The 13,255-nt window shown below is 59.7% G+C and overlaps 6 protein-coding genes across 6 annotated transcripts in view; 2 read left to right on the top strand and 4 right to left on the bottom strand.

Annotated features, from left to right (window-relative positions):
• Positions 1-378: 378 nt before the first annotated feature.
• Positions 379-831, top strand: VDAG_04355 (uncharacterized protein; the record flags this gene model as incomplete). Its single annotated transcript, XM_009650802.1, has 2 exons — positions 379-576; positions 673-831. 2 exons carry the CDS (start codon positions 379-381, stop codon positions 829-831), a joined length of 357 nt encoding a protein of 118 aa, XP_009649097.1.
• Positions 832-1,366: 535 nt separating this feature from the next.
• VDAG_04354 (pre-mRNA-processing ATP-dependent RNA helicase PRP5) lies at positions 1,367-5,089 on the bottom strand (the record flags this gene model as incomplete). The annotated part of the gene is made up of 4 exons (XM_009650801.1): positions 1,367-1,944; positions 2,013-4,073; positions 4,131-4,591; positions 4,641-5,089. 4 exons carry the CDS (start codon positions 5,087-5,089, stop codon positions 1,367-1,369), a joined length of 3,549 nt encoding a protein of 1,182 aa, XP_009649096.1.
• Positions 5,090-5,615: 526 nt separating this feature from the next.
• On the top strand, positions 5,616-6,532 carry VDAG_04353 (uncharacterized protein; the record flags this gene model as incomplete). The annotated part of the gene is made up of 2 exons (XM_009650800.1): positions 5,616-5,684; positions 5,741-6,532. The coding sequence occupies 2 exons, from the start codon at positions 5,616-5,618 to the stop codon at positions 6,530-6,532; spliced, it is 861 nt and encodes a 286-aa protein (XP_009649095.1).
• A 766-nt stretch (positions 6,533-7,298) lies between these two features.
• Positions 7,299-8,500, bottom strand: VDAG_04352 (uncharacterized protein; the record flags this gene model as incomplete). Its single annotated transcript, XM_009650799.1, has 4 exons — positions 7,299-7,616; positions 7,680-7,804; positions 7,867-8,294; positions 8,355-8,500. 4 exons carry the CDS (start codon positions 8,498-8,500, stop codon positions 7,299-7,301), a joined length of 1,017 nt encoding a protein of 338 aa, XP_009649094.1.
• Positions 8,501-10,797: 2,297 nt separating this feature from the next.
• VDAG_04351 (uncharacterized protein) lies at positions 10,798-11,321 on the bottom strand. The gene is made up of 2 exons (XM_009650798.1): positions 11,146-11,321; positions 10,798-11,085 (listed from the first exon to the last, which is right to left on the bottom strand). Exons 1-2 carry the CDS (start codon positions 11,292-11,294, stop codon positions 10,842-10,844), a joined length of 393 nt encoding a protein of 130 aa, XP_009649093.1. The 5' UTR covers positions 11,295-11,321; the 3' UTR covers positions 10,798-10,841.
• Positions 11,322-12,356: 1,035 nt separating this feature from the next.
• VDAG_04350 (L-lactate ferricytochrome c oxidoreductase) overlaps positions 12,357-13,255 on the bottom strand; it is a gene marked incomplete at both ends in the record, with an annotated part of 1,815 nt that continues 916 nt past the window's right edge. Inside the window, 3 exons of the mRNA XM_009650797.1 lie at positions 12,357-12,443; positions 12,504-12,577; positions 12,708-13,206. Of these exons, the coding sequence (XP_009649092.1) occupies positions 12,357-12,443; positions 12,504-12,577; positions 12,708-13,206 (660 nt within the window). The remainder of the gene's footprint in view (positions 12,444-12,503; positions 12,578-12,707; positions 13,207-13,255) is intronic.

Genomic DNA, 13,255 nt, shown 5'->3' with positions numbered 1-13,255 from the left:
CCCCGCCCAATTGTCACCACCCATTCGTGGCCAAGGAAGGAGGCTTAGGAGGTCCTTCTTGGCAGCTTCGCCAGAACTTGCGCGTCCCCTCCAAGTGGCTGATTGCAGGCCATGTCCTCGGTTCGCAGAGCATTGCTATTCCACCTTACACTCTCTGATCACAACTTCATCCAATCTTTACTCAACCGCCACCCACCATTCGTGCACTGAATATCCATTGCGACTTGCCACTGGCGATTTGCGACGACAGTGACATCACGCCTGCGACTGCAACCCTACAAGCACCTCTCACGATACCCTCAACCCTCAACCCTCAACCCTCAACCCTCAACCTCGCTCAGCCTCGTCAACCACCAAATCCCCCTCCACCCGACCACGATGGGCTCCGTCTGCGGCAAAGAGAAGCCCGAAAACTTCGCCTCCCCCGGTCGACCCCTCGGCACCGCCCCTCCCCAGCGCCAGACCGCCCCAGTCCCCAAGGTCGGCGGCCCACCGCGCACCCTCGGCGGAGGCGGCCCCGAAGCCTCGACCGCCGGTCGCGATGACCAGCGCCAGCGCGCCGCCGAAGCAGCTGAGGTGCGTACATGCATACATCCCACCAAGCTTACAAGCGGTCCCGCCGAACCGAGCGAGACACTGACAGACGGGGGGACTCTTCCCCTCCTACCATAGGCCCGTGCCAAAGCCGCCAGCAAACCAACGGGCAAGCTCGGCGCGCAGCTCAACGCCCAGAAGAAACAGACGCGCAAAGATACCCTCAACCAGCTGAGCGCCGAGGAGAGGCAGCATCGGGCGGCGGACGCGGCGGCCGTGGCGCGAGACTACAACTGAAGGATGCGCGAGGCGAGGGTAGGCTTCCCTGGTAGTTTGGGCGTATATGACTGGGCATTTCGATTCGTCTTTTGCATTTGCAAAGTTTGCTTGCTTGGCGTCGGCGGTTTATGGACAAGAGCGCCTTGGGAAGGAAGCGGCCTCTTTGTCCTGTTGTGGCGTTTATGAAGCGGTGATCTTGGTTTTTATTTCTCCCCTCCATCCCCTCATGGAGCCCCCAATTATGCCTTGGGAGCGTAGTATTGCTCCTTATATGCAAGGATTGCTAACATCAATCGGGATCTGTGAGTGAATGCTGTGCAGCTTGGATAGGATGACTGCCGACACTGTACTTCATGGGCCGTCACCACTCCTGAAGGCTGCAGCATTTGCAACCTGCACCCGCTGTCAACGTGAAATATCGTCGCCTGGCACTGCATCACTGGAGAACGAACTCATCGCACATTGACAACCTGTTGCATTGTATTATTGCCGGTCTGGTATCCCGTAAAACGCCCTCCAGGAAAAATCGCCACCCAGTAACAAGTCCTAGCTTTTACACAACATTGTAGCGCCCGGACGCTGGTGCACGGCGGTCCGCAGTATCCGCCGCCACCGCGCCCTCGCTGAGCAGTCTGGTGAGCTCGGTCATGGCCGCGCCGACCACGACCTCCGTGTCGCCCTCGACGAGAATGTACAGCTTCGGGTCGGCGCCCGCCGGCACCTCCTTACCAGCCGGGTAAAAGGTGCCCTTGGTCGTGATGGACACGCCCGTTGCCTCGAGAATCTTGGCCACGTTGGTCCTGTTCGTGACGGCCCACCTCGCCTTTTGCGGGAAATCGTTGATCTCGAGCGTGGCGTGGTACGCGCCGGCGTCGGGGCCCTTGTTGTCGATGGGCTGGCCGGAGCGCAGCTGGCCCGCCTTGCCGAGGCGCTGGTTGATGGCGCTGATGGCCGCGCTGACCTTGTCGAGGGGCTTGCCGCCGGGGCCCGTGGCCTGTGCCGCCGACTCCTTGTCCTTGGCGTCGCCGTCGGGCTTCGCCGTGCTTCGCGCCATGATGGCAGACGTCGCCGCCTGAATCATCGAAACGGCCGGCTTTCTCCTCTTCCTTCTCCTTGACCGCCGGCTTTTTCCTCCTTTTCGTCGTCGTCGTCGCCCTCGGCCTTGTGCGTCTTGCGCTCGCGCAGCCGCGCCGCCTCACGCTCCGCGTCAAGTCGGTCGAGGCCCTTGCCGCCAAAGCCCGAAGTGTCTTTGGCCTTGCCAGCCTTAACCTTGTCGCGGTGGGCCTTGCGCATCTCGTTGAGCCGTTCTGGTACCGGCTGGCCGCTCTGCTCGAGGGCCTTGGCGATGCCGGGTGCGCAGTTCTCCTGCTCGCTGGTGATGTAGGTGACTGCCGTTCCCTTGTTCCCCGCGCGACCGGTACGTCCAGCGCGGTGGACATAGTCCTCGAGATGATTGGGGGCATCGTAGTTGACGACCAGCTTCAGCTGCTTCACGTCCAGACCTCTTGCGGCGACCGACGTCGCAATGAGAATGGGGACAATGCCCTTCTTGAAGTCGGAGATGGTCGAGTCTCGGTCCACTTGGTCCTTGCCGCCGTGGATAGACATGCACGGGTAGCCCTTGGTCATGAGCTCCTTGAGCAGGTCATCTGCCTTTTCTTGGCGTTCAACAAAGATGAGACTCCTAGCATCCTCGTCTTCCTCGTAAAGTTCGCCGAGAAGACCAAGCAGATGGAAGAACTTGTCGCCCTCATCGAGCACTTCGACCTTTTGCGTAATCTCAGGGGCAACGACACTGCGGCCGCCGACCGTGACCTCCACCGGCGACTTGAGGACCTTTTTGGTCAGGGAATCAATGATCCTGGGCATTGTGGCGGAGAACAAGATGGTCTGGCGATCAGGGCGCATATTGGCAAAAATCTTCATGACCTGAGGTTCGAAACCCATGTCAAACATTCGATCCGCCTCGTCCAGGACGACATAGGACACACGGCGCAAATTGGTCACCCGCCCCTGGTTCGCTCCAAGCAGGTCGATCATGCGTCCCGGCGTGCAGACAACGATTTCCGCACCGCGCTTGAGGTCAGCAATCTGGTCCTTGATGGGCGCGCCGCCGTAGGCGCAAACGGCACGCATGCCCATGGGCTTGAGGAACGGTTTGCAGTCGCGGTGGATTTGCACTGCCAACTCGCGCGTCGGCGTCATGATGAGCCCGATGGGACCATCGTCGCCCCTGATGGGCTTCTGATCCTTGATGTGCCGGAACATGGGGAGGAGGAAAGCCATGGTCTTGCCGGAACCCGTCTTCGCGACGCCAATGACGTCCCGACCCGACATGAGACATGGCAGTGCCTGCATCTGGATGGACGTTGGTCGTTCATAGCCCAGATCGGCCAGGATGTCCAGAGTCTGCCGTGTCAACCCGCATTGCGCCCATTTCTGGACAGGCTTGGGAACGTCGTTTCCAGACACCTTGATACCGTCTAGTTCGAGGCGCAGATCGTTAGTCTCCGCTTCTGTGAGGGTACTCAGTTCTGCTGGTTCCGTCCAGAAGTTCTTGCGAACCGGCTCAAACTCAATCTTGCTGTAGTCGACGATAGGGATCTCCTTCTTCCTGCGCTTGACGGCCAAAGGGTTCTTTGCGTTGGGATCTTCGTCCCTGTACGCAAAGTCGTCATCGCTGTAGTAAGCTTCTGGTTCAGGAGCGGGCTTGGTCCTTGTCTTGGGCGCCGGCCTCGATCCTGTCTCTTGTAGGTCTGCCATGAAAGCGTCGAGCGGATCGGCGTCATCGTCTTCTTCTTCTTCTTCGTCAACCTTCATGACTTCTTGAGGCTCCTCACGCACAGGCTCAGGCTGCACCTCCTCAACGACTGGCGCGGAGGGCTCAGCGCCGGTAGCGTCGACTTCCATCTCATCGCCGTCAGCTTTTTCCTCCGTGGTGCCGTTCGTTTCTGGTGCCTCGTCTGTATCGACCTTCATCTCTCGCTCACGCCTCTCGTGCGCCGCTCTGGCCGCTGCTGCGGCCTCTTCCTCGTTCTCGGCGAAGATGTCGCCGTCTGAATCGCCATCGTCACCCTCGTCTTGGTCAGCGTAGGGGGTATCGTCGGCTTCGAGCGGGAGAGCAGGCAGTTTGGTCAGCTTTCTCTTTGTGTCGTCTTCCTCGTCGAGGACGAGCTTTCGCTTGGCCTGGGGTTTCTCATTGCTGGATTTGCTAAACCCGAACGTGCTAATATTACCGCGGTTTGCCGGGAGTGCGAATGCTGTTCCATGGCTGTCAGTGGGTTGCACGAGCGAGGGTGTACGATGTAATTGCATACCTTTGGAGTCCTGCTTCACCGGAGCTGCCGTCTTGCTGACTTGGGCGTCGAAAGCGCCCAGGACGCCGTTAGCAGTACCGTGTTTGTGAGACGACGCCGCTGATTTCTTGGCGATGGCTTTTGGATCAAACTTGCCGGCATAGGGGGCAGGCGACGCAGGCCCGGACATGGTTTGCGACGTCGGCGAGGCCACCGAGGGCGACGCCACGGCTGGGGACGCAACGGTTGGAGTGGCGATCGACTTTTGGTCCATCTCGGCGAGGAGGTTCCTAGTCTGACTCGGATTAACCTCAGTCTCCTTCTTGGTCTCTCTGCTCTTCTTCCACGCCTCGAGGCGCGCCAGGCGCTCGGCCTTCTTGTCGGCTTCCGACTGCGCGGGCGCAGCAGTGGCAGGCTTGGGCTTCGCACTCTCATGGCCGGCTGCACCGGCAGAGGAAGGGCCGGCGGCACCTCGTGGGCGGCTGCCGTCACGTCTGTTGCGGGGCTGCGACTCGACGGTGCCCTCCCGACGCCCGCGGTTGCGGTCCCCGCGAGTCGTCACGGCGTGGGCGGTAGTCCCTGTCCCTGTCCCTGTCGCCATCTCTGTATCTTCGTCTGTCGGCGGAGCGATCGCGCTCGCGGTCGGGGTACCTCTCGCGCGACCGCCGCTGTCGACGTCGGCCGTCGTCTCGATCTACGGAGCGGTCTCTGCGGCGGTAGGCATCGCGGTCATCGCGTGGGCGGCGGTCACTGTCGCGGTCGCGGTATCGGCGCTGCTCGTGGGTCCTGTCAGAAAAGTCCTCATCGCGACGGCCGCGGTGGGTTCTCACGTCGGCAGGGCTCCGGGTGCGGTCGCGACGGCGGTAGTCGCGCCCGTCATCGCGGCGGTGGCTTTCGCGTCGATCATCATCTTTGCGACGTCTCGAGCTGTGGTGGCTTCCTGCAGGCGATGGTGAGCGCGAGTCCCTGGTCCGAGCCATGATGTGGTTCTCGAGGCTCAGCGAGACAGGTGGTGAGAGCTACTTCGGAGGCTTCTTCTCGGTAAGGGGGGTTGCTTAGGAGTTGCTGGTCGTGGGCGCGATGGCCGTTGCGTCGAGTGATACTAGTTAGCAACCCTCTGATGAGAGTGATACCGGTGCGACCGGTGATGGATGCCGAGGGGAGTGATGGCGGCGAGCTTGGAAGGTTTGCATAGGTGGAGGAGTGATGAAAGCCTCCGACAGAGTCCTCAGCTGTGACGTTTAGGTACCTACTGGTGGAGGTGAGCTACTGGTGGAGGTGGAGCCTTGCCTGAATTTTGGGAGACCATCCGAAGTGGCTGGAGAGTGGGTGGGGCGCGGCTTTCCTACTTGCTGTGGCGCATCCTTCACACTCGACTTCATGTCAACGACCATCTCACACGACAACTTTGCGTGTAACAAGACCTTGTCGATTTATCATTTCAACATTGGAGGCTCATTCAAAACACCAATCTGGGGCCATCCTGACGCAAAGAGACCCTTCAGAATGGCGTTGCTGGTCGGATACAGCAGTGATGAAGACGATGAAGAGAATGTCCAAGCCGAGGCCGTCAAGGTAAGTCATCTCCATGAAGGCCCCCCATCTCCAACAGCTTCTCACAATTCCACCAGACCCTACCCGCCAACGCACCCTCCAAGCCCACAGAACCAGAACCAGCCGCTTCATCCTCATTACCACAACAGCCACAAGCCCCAGCCCCCGAGGAACCGCCCATCGGTCCCATCCAGCAACACTCCGTGCCCCTAGGCCCCTCCCTCCCGGACGCAGACGCGCCCTCGTACCTCCCCGAGCCCTCGCACTCTCCCTCCTCGCCCTCGGCGCCGCAGCACTCCGCCACAGCCCGCCCAGCCTCCCCGTACACCGCCTCGCGCGCCCTGCTCCGCGACCTGACGCTGCCGCCGACGCCAAACCTCGACATACCGCCCTCGCCGCCCGGCTCGCCGCCCCCGGCCCTGACGGCCAAGACGCAGCAGTTCCTCGACCTCAAGAGCAAGGGCGTCCACTTCAACGCCAAGCTCACGGCCTCGGCCGCGCTGCGCAACCCCGCCCTCATGGACAAGCTGCTCGGCTTTGTCGGGCTCGGGCACGACGACGACCCGCGCGCCCAGTACGCCACGACGCTGTCGGCCGGCGTGTGGGATCCTGCGGGGGCCGCTGCCGGCGGTGACGGTGACGGCGACGGCGACGGCGGCCGAGGAGGCCGTGGGTTTCCCGACTGGGCTTTCCGCGGCCCGCTGCGGCTGAGTCAGGAGAGGGTGAGGAAGGAGAGGGAGGCGGAGAGGAGCGCGGGGAAGCGGACGGGGGTCGATTTCGTTGCAGCGAGCAGTGGTGGGGGCACGCCGGGGAGCGGAAGTGAGGCGGGGGGGTTGAGGGGTAGCAAGAGGAAAGCTGGGGCATGGTAGAAGGAGGGTGTGTGGGGAGAAGGGGGGAGGGAGGGGATCCCGAGGATCAAACGTCGTGTGCAGTAGGATACACTGGGACTAGGATCACAGGATGAGGCACCTGGTGTCCTTTTTTACATGTGACATGCCGAGGACGTGGATAGCGTGCGGGACGAGCATCTACGGATCATGGCATGCGCAAGGCACCAACGGCTTCGCGGAGCGACTTGTTGTCTCATACAATCCCGTTAAGCGGATGTGATAAAATGAGCGGATTTGATAAAATGATGCGACAGGTAGCCTCAGGGAAGGGTGGAAATTGGGCAAGCTCGCCAGAATTTTGACTTGCTGCTTGATGGTGCGCACTGCTCCAGTTGCATCCGTGGTGCTCGGAACCAAAGTGCGGCCGAGGTGCGCTGCGATCAACAGTTGATGATCAGAGCGCGCTGCGTCAGGGTGTCGTAGTCGACCGGATCTGGCTGACCAACGTGACACGCTAACGGGCAGCCGAAAGTCGTTAGCAATCCCCAGCCCATCCGACAATGTAGCCATGTCTCGCCGACAATCCTGGGTTCTTGGTTGCCCGTCTGGGGTAACAATGACAACCCTACCTTTGCACAGTCACACACTTTGTCACAGCCGACAAGTAGCAAGTGGGTTGTAAATGGTGGTACAGCCACGAGTCAATTTCTTCTTCTGGTATCATAGTCCCAAACATGCAAGGTTTCCTCCTCATTAATAAACAGACATATGCACATCTTCTACTACAGGCAGACGATTGAATGATTTAGCACTCAAAGGTGAGACCAACGTCCCTCTCAAAGGCCGTCGCCAACTCAATGGGGACAGTGAGGTTGGAGACACTGAGAGCGTTGCCAAAGTAGGCAAGGTCCTCGCCGTTGTTGAAAACGTCACGGCCACCCAGCTGGAAGTCGACGATACCAGTGTCGCACGCGGGCTCGGAGCTCATGGCGCGGACGACGGGGGCCGTGCTGATGTTGGCGCGCATGCTGACGTTGTTGATACCGGGGTAGAGGTAGAGGTCGTCAAGGAAGGCGGTACCAATGTTGGACGAGTTGTAGTAGGTGTGGAAGGAGGCGTTGCCCTGAAGATGATGTTAGGAGGTGTCTTCTCCTGGAGCCAAGACAAACACGTCGGAAGAACTTACAATCTCAATGGTGAAGACGGAGGGGTTAGGAATATCAACCCAGCCGAAGAAGTTGTCGCCGTTGTCGTCGTGGGTAATGTTGACGCGGTTCGAGGTGACGGTAAGACCCTTGAAGTGGTTCAGGCCTGCGTTCTGTCAGTATTTTTGTCCGCTCCTCAGAAAAACAGCAGGGCCAGGCGTAACGTACCGGTGAGCTCCATGGTCTTCTTGAAGGTGACGCCGTACTTCCTGGAGATGCCGTTGACCTTGACGTGGGTCTTGCCCTCAACGGTGACGCGGAGGGTCTCGTTGCCGAGCAGCCAGGTGTTGAAGGTGGTGAAGGCATCCATGTCAGGAATCGTGACCTCCTGGGTGGTGTTGACGGTCTGGATCTTGACAGACTCGGTCTCGGGGAAGTCGAGGTGGACAAAGGGGATGTGCGACTCAATGTCCTCGAGGTACATGACGGCGGCGAAGGGGGCGATCTTGGCCTTGACACCGGCCTTGGAGCGGATGGTCGAGTTGATGGCCATGTTGAACTTGTCCTCCTCGGTCTTGGTGACAATGATGCCATCAACAGTGAGCTCGGCGTGGTCCAACTTGTTCTGGGCGATCTTGGGAATAGCCACGAAGATGCTGTGACGGGGTCAGCAACGGAGCTAGCGAAGGCGCGGCAGAACAGGTAGCCCGTCTTACATCAAGCAGACGACGAGGACGACAATGGCGATGAAGGCCAGGAGGTAAATCCACCAGAACTTGGCGCAGTGTCGCATGCACGACTTGCGCTTGCCACGCTTCTCAATGGGCTGCTCATGCTGAGCTATCTGAACCTTGTCCGCCATTGTGTGTGAGTTTCGACGACGAGACAGTCGGTATGTGTGTGTATGTGTGAGTATTGTCTTACTCGCAGATGGAAGCCCCAGTGAAGGAAAAACGGACGACAAGGGAGGAAGGGGAAAGAACGAGATGAGAGGGGGTGGGACCTTGGGGGGGACTTTAATATCTAGATGGCAACAACAGGATGGGTATGCACTGCGAGGAGATTTCAGAGATCCATCCGGGGTAGGATGGGGATGCGTCTGGGGCGCCTGGCTGGATTTGTGTTGAATGTGCCTGCTTGCCTACCAGTTCAGAAGAAAAGAAAGGCACGAGCTTCTTGCTGTCAGGCCTCTGGTACGTTCCCTTCACTGCGAGGGTACAGCGTAGTACAACGTAGCAGGTGAAAGTGCAAGGGCCGTGTTGGTAGTGCGTAGTAGCTTGATGATCGCCACATGCTCCTGGGCTTCTGCGAGGTGGAATGGGGGGGGGGGGGGAGGAGACAAGCACAACACATGCCTTGTTCTTTTTTCCGCCTACTTTTTTTCGTCTGGTGTCTCGTGTCTTAGCTGGCGTCCGCTGTCCCGACTATACCAACGTGCGCCAACACACGGTCGAAAAGGAGCGACAGGAGGAGGCGTCTGGCCCCATTCTGCCCGTGTCGTTCGCACTCCTCTTCGCATTGGGCAAGGTCGTCGACCAACTGCCATCCACTTACGAGACAGGGCCGGGAATGGGCTTCCCGATTGGGCAGCACACCGAACCTGCTCGACACCATCTTCAAGCAATCCCCCCGCATTATTGCCTGCGCAAAGGGCCAGGGTGACAGGGAACGTCCGCCGAGACCCCTGTCACTGTGCAGACGGCGCAGACGACGCAGGGGGGGCCAGTTGCGCACAGAAGCTGTCTGTCAGTGCGGGCTGTATTGACTACCAGTAAGGAGTCCCTCGGCATCTCGTGAAGAAGCACATGATAATTTTGCATGCCGACAGGTGTCTGTGGCGTTCCTTTGACGCTGCTCTGTTGATCCCAAGTTTAGATATTGTGTCAGTGAGGGGGTGGTTGTCCGTCAGTACCTATGGGAGGAAGGAGGGGCAACACAACGGCAAAGATGGTCGCCCTCAACAATGGCCCGGCCAGACTGCCCAGACTGGGGACTGGGGACTGTGGACACGTTGATTTCTTTCTTGTTGGGCTGAAGGGCCCATCCAGAGCCCACTCGACCGTGTGCAGGGACAGCAATGTGTCCTGGGTAAAGCGGATTCTGATCCCGAAGAGCGCAGAACCGAAGGGGGATCGTGGGTCTTGCGATGGAGTCGCAATGAGAAACCTGAAGGGGGGCATGATAGCGGGGGGGCGGCAGAAATGGGTCGGACAGGGCAAGGCACCAGATCCGGGAGACGCGAGTTGCGCACTGCGCACGCTGCGAGCGACGGGCTTGAGGGTGGCACGAGATCTGAATGCGCGGACAGGTCGACCAGGAAGAAAGGTACCATGTAGCAGGCCTGAGGGCAAATCAGCCTGAGGGCAAATCAGTCTGAGGGCAAATCAGGGCCAGGCGGCGGAGTTCGGAGATGAGGCATTGGACGAAATTCAAGATTGGCTACGGTTTGGATCGGGCCTATCGTGGACTCGGAGTCTGGCCAAAGACAGGTAGAGGAGGGCCTCACGAGTAAGGTGCCTGGCTTGCCTGGCTTGTCTGGACAAACCAGGTCCCTAACGTTGTGCTTAGTGCTACTGTAGTATTTGTTAGTCTGGCGGGAAGGCACAGACTGGGAGACGCCGGTGACAGCGCCGTGACGGACAGTCAAGAGGCCAAGTTCGAAGCAGACAAGAGTAGAGCGAGAGGCGCAAGAAAAGGGCAGGGGAAGGATTCGAATGGAACGATGGAAGGGCGGAACGGGTAGTGGGCTCTGCTGGGCTCCCCAACGCTGGTTCGGTCCACTGGTTAGCGCATCTCGCCTCAGACAAGTCAGACAAGGGGCAGGAGAGCGCCCAGCGATTGGTCTTGCTCCTTTGCATGGCACATGGGGATGGTGCCGCACACCCGCTGCGGGGAGACCAGCCGGGCAAGAAGCAATGGGCAGCAGCGACAGCAGCGACAGCAGCAAACAGCAGGTGTCGCCTGCACATCTTGGATCTTCTGCCCTGTACTTGGCGAAACGGGCCAGGTGCACCCCGAGTGGAGCTCCTTATTGCTGGTAGGCCCTTCCTCCAATTACCTTAGTTGCTTAGCTAGGTATCTTCCTACCATTGGGTACCTCCTCCCCTAATTGGTACTCCTGCCCCTCCTGCCCCCCGCCGCCCCTCTTCCCTGCTTGAGGCCCTACGCCCTGCAGTGCCCCCCCGAACACTCTTGCCTGCGGGTCAGAGGTTGCCCGTTGTGGTGGGTGGCACTACACATCGGCGCCTCCCATTGTGAAAGCTCTCCCCCCCCCGACATGGGTCAAGCAACCAATATCTCACTTCCACTTTGCTTGGCTCGACACGACCAAACTTAATCCGTCTTGCCCTGTCTTCGACATGTGACAAATACTCAGCCTTCGCCTGCCCGTGGTTCAGCTGCTCGATCCGCCATGCTCTTCGTCTTGGCTGCCCTCGTTCTCGACTTCTGTCAACGCAAGAACGAGTCAGCGATCCGTCGACACGCACCACGAGAGCGGCAACGCACGTGAAGCACGAGACCATCCGCCACACCATCTTCTTGCCTGATTCGATTTCGTCAACCCAACCTGAAGCCACTCGTCTACTACTACCGACTGTGCTTCCTGGGGAAACCTTTGGGCCCGTCCTCGCCTCGAATCCCTGTGGCGTACCCATCCGCAGCGTTCATGCCAGCGAACCCCGACGCTTCCCCTGCGTTGATCTTGCCGGCCGCTTGCTGGCCCCCGACGCCTGGTCGGTCCTTGGCCCATTCCGCGAGTTGCGCCTTGCTCATGCCCGTGTACTTGGCCACGTCCGCCTCGGAGATTTCGCCGCCCTTCTTACGGTCCTTGAACCGCTGGTACAGGGACTTCTTCGGCTCAGCGCCATCAGTATAGTTGTGGTTATCGTCTCTGCCGAACATGGTTTTTGTGTCTCGGATGCGCCTTGGGGTGAATCGAGGTAACGTTCGCAGTCTTCAAGTGATGGATCGAGTGATCTCGCAGACTCGGTGCCTGGGGACAAGGCATGTTTATTAATATGCAGCTCCCAGTCTTAGAATGCTGACGTTCCTGCCGTCAGCTGCGGCTGCGATCAGGTTGTGTGGCGTCGGACTGCCGCGCATTCGAGGCACCGCCAGCGAACACAGCCTAGCGGCAGCCGCTATTTAGGCGCACTACTTGGTGACAATGACGGTGGTGATGGTGTGAGGTGATCCTAGGCTGGGCGATCGAGACGATCTTTTGCAGAGGATGGTTTGGCGGTCAGCACGATCTTTCGCCTAGCGTCACACTCGATTGAATCAAGGCCTCCATACGCAGGATGAGGCTGGCATGCCTGGGCTGTGCAGTGATGCTGTCGCTGGGCTGGACCCGAATTTTTATCGATCTCGAGTGCTCTCAACATCGACAAATAATCTATTGACATGGATGATGATTAGTCGACTGTTCTAGGCAGTCCATATACTCGGCACACATGCCCAGTATTTATTACACTTTTAGGGTCTGCACGGACAAGGCGGTTAGATTCTACGATGGCACGAGACAAAGGGCGCGAGGTCTTTTGGGATAGATGGCTGGAGAGATGCGGCATGGAATCGGCATGGTCGTCGCCGCTGACCAAGATGCGAGGCCGATACGCGATAGGCAGCTGAGGCATGCAGACTTGAACTCAACCTCACGCCTAGTGCATAGCAAACGAACATAAAACTGTAAATGGCATTTATATTCAATACAAGATCTAAAGCTTCGACTTTGTCCACAGGCCGCCCTTGTCGAGCCCCGGCTCGCCATCGTAGATATCCCTCTCGACCATCCGGGAGTTGATCTGCAGTGGAACGTTAGTATGGTCAAGGGACATGAGCCCAAAGAAAAAGTCACTGCTCACAAATCTTGGACCGAGTTCCGCCACAGTCTTCGCGCCCAGCAGGCGCATGCACGTCTCCATCTCGGCCTGCAGGACTGTGGTGAGTGTCAGCATGCATCCTCGGGCGCACAAACGTGAGGAGGAGGGGGCGAAGAAGAGCAAGGGATGTGAATCAAGGCAAGGGGTGAAAATGAAGGCAAGTGGTGTACAAGGCAGGGGGCTCACTCTCAAAGGTCCTCTCGACACCGGCCTGGCCGCCGGCGCCGAGGCCGTAGAGCGCGCCGCGGCCGATGCCGACGGCCGTGGCACCGAGGCACAGGGCCTTGACGATGTCGGTGCCGCGCTTGATGCCGCCGTCGACCCAGACCTCGATCTGGCCGAGGACCTCGGGGCAGTACTTGCGAATCTCGAGCAGGGTGTGGACGGCGGGGGGCGCCGTGTCGAGGGCGCGGCCGCCGTGGTTGGACAGGATGATGGCCTTGACCTGGGGCGCGTAGCGGGCGGCGAGGTAGGCGTCCTCGTGCGTCTGCAGGCCCTTGAGCACGATGGGCAGGTCCGTGTGGGCGGCGAGCCAGGGCAGCGTCGTCTCCCAGGTGAGGTCGGCGGCGGTGCCGAAGAAGAGCTGCTGGCCGACGCCGCCGCCGCCGGGGCGCGTCTCGGAGGCGTCCTTGGCGTTCGAGGCCGACTGGATGGCCGGGGCGGCGTCGCCGTCGCCGGCAAAGGCCTGGCGCTCGTCGAGCTCGCGCTTGCCGGGGACGGGGGCGTCGAGGGTC

The sequence above is a fragment of the Verticillium dahliae genome, genomic scaffold, assembly GCF_000150675.1.
Source record: "Verticillium dahliae VdLs.17 supercont1.7 genomic scaffold, whole genome shotgun sequence".
NCBI classification, from domain to species: Eukaryota; Fungi; Ascomycota; class Sordariomycetes; order Glomerellales; family Plectosphaerellaceae; genus Verticillium; species Verticillium dahliae.
Note: the sequence above shows the minus strand (reverse complement) of the source record. Positions and strands in the feature narration are given on the sequence as shown.

What these genes read in the sequence shown, in the direction of transcription:
- VDAG_04351 (XM_009650798.1), bottom strand. Translation starts at nt 11,294, where the DNA reads ATGGGTACGCCACAGGGATTCGAGGCGAGGACGGGCCCAAAGGTTTCC. An exon ending in CGGATGGTCTCGTGCTTCAC is followed by an intron (nt 11,086 to 11,145) that starts GTGCGTTGCCGC and finishes TTGCGTTGACAG; the next exon opens with AAGTCGAGAACGAGGGCAGC.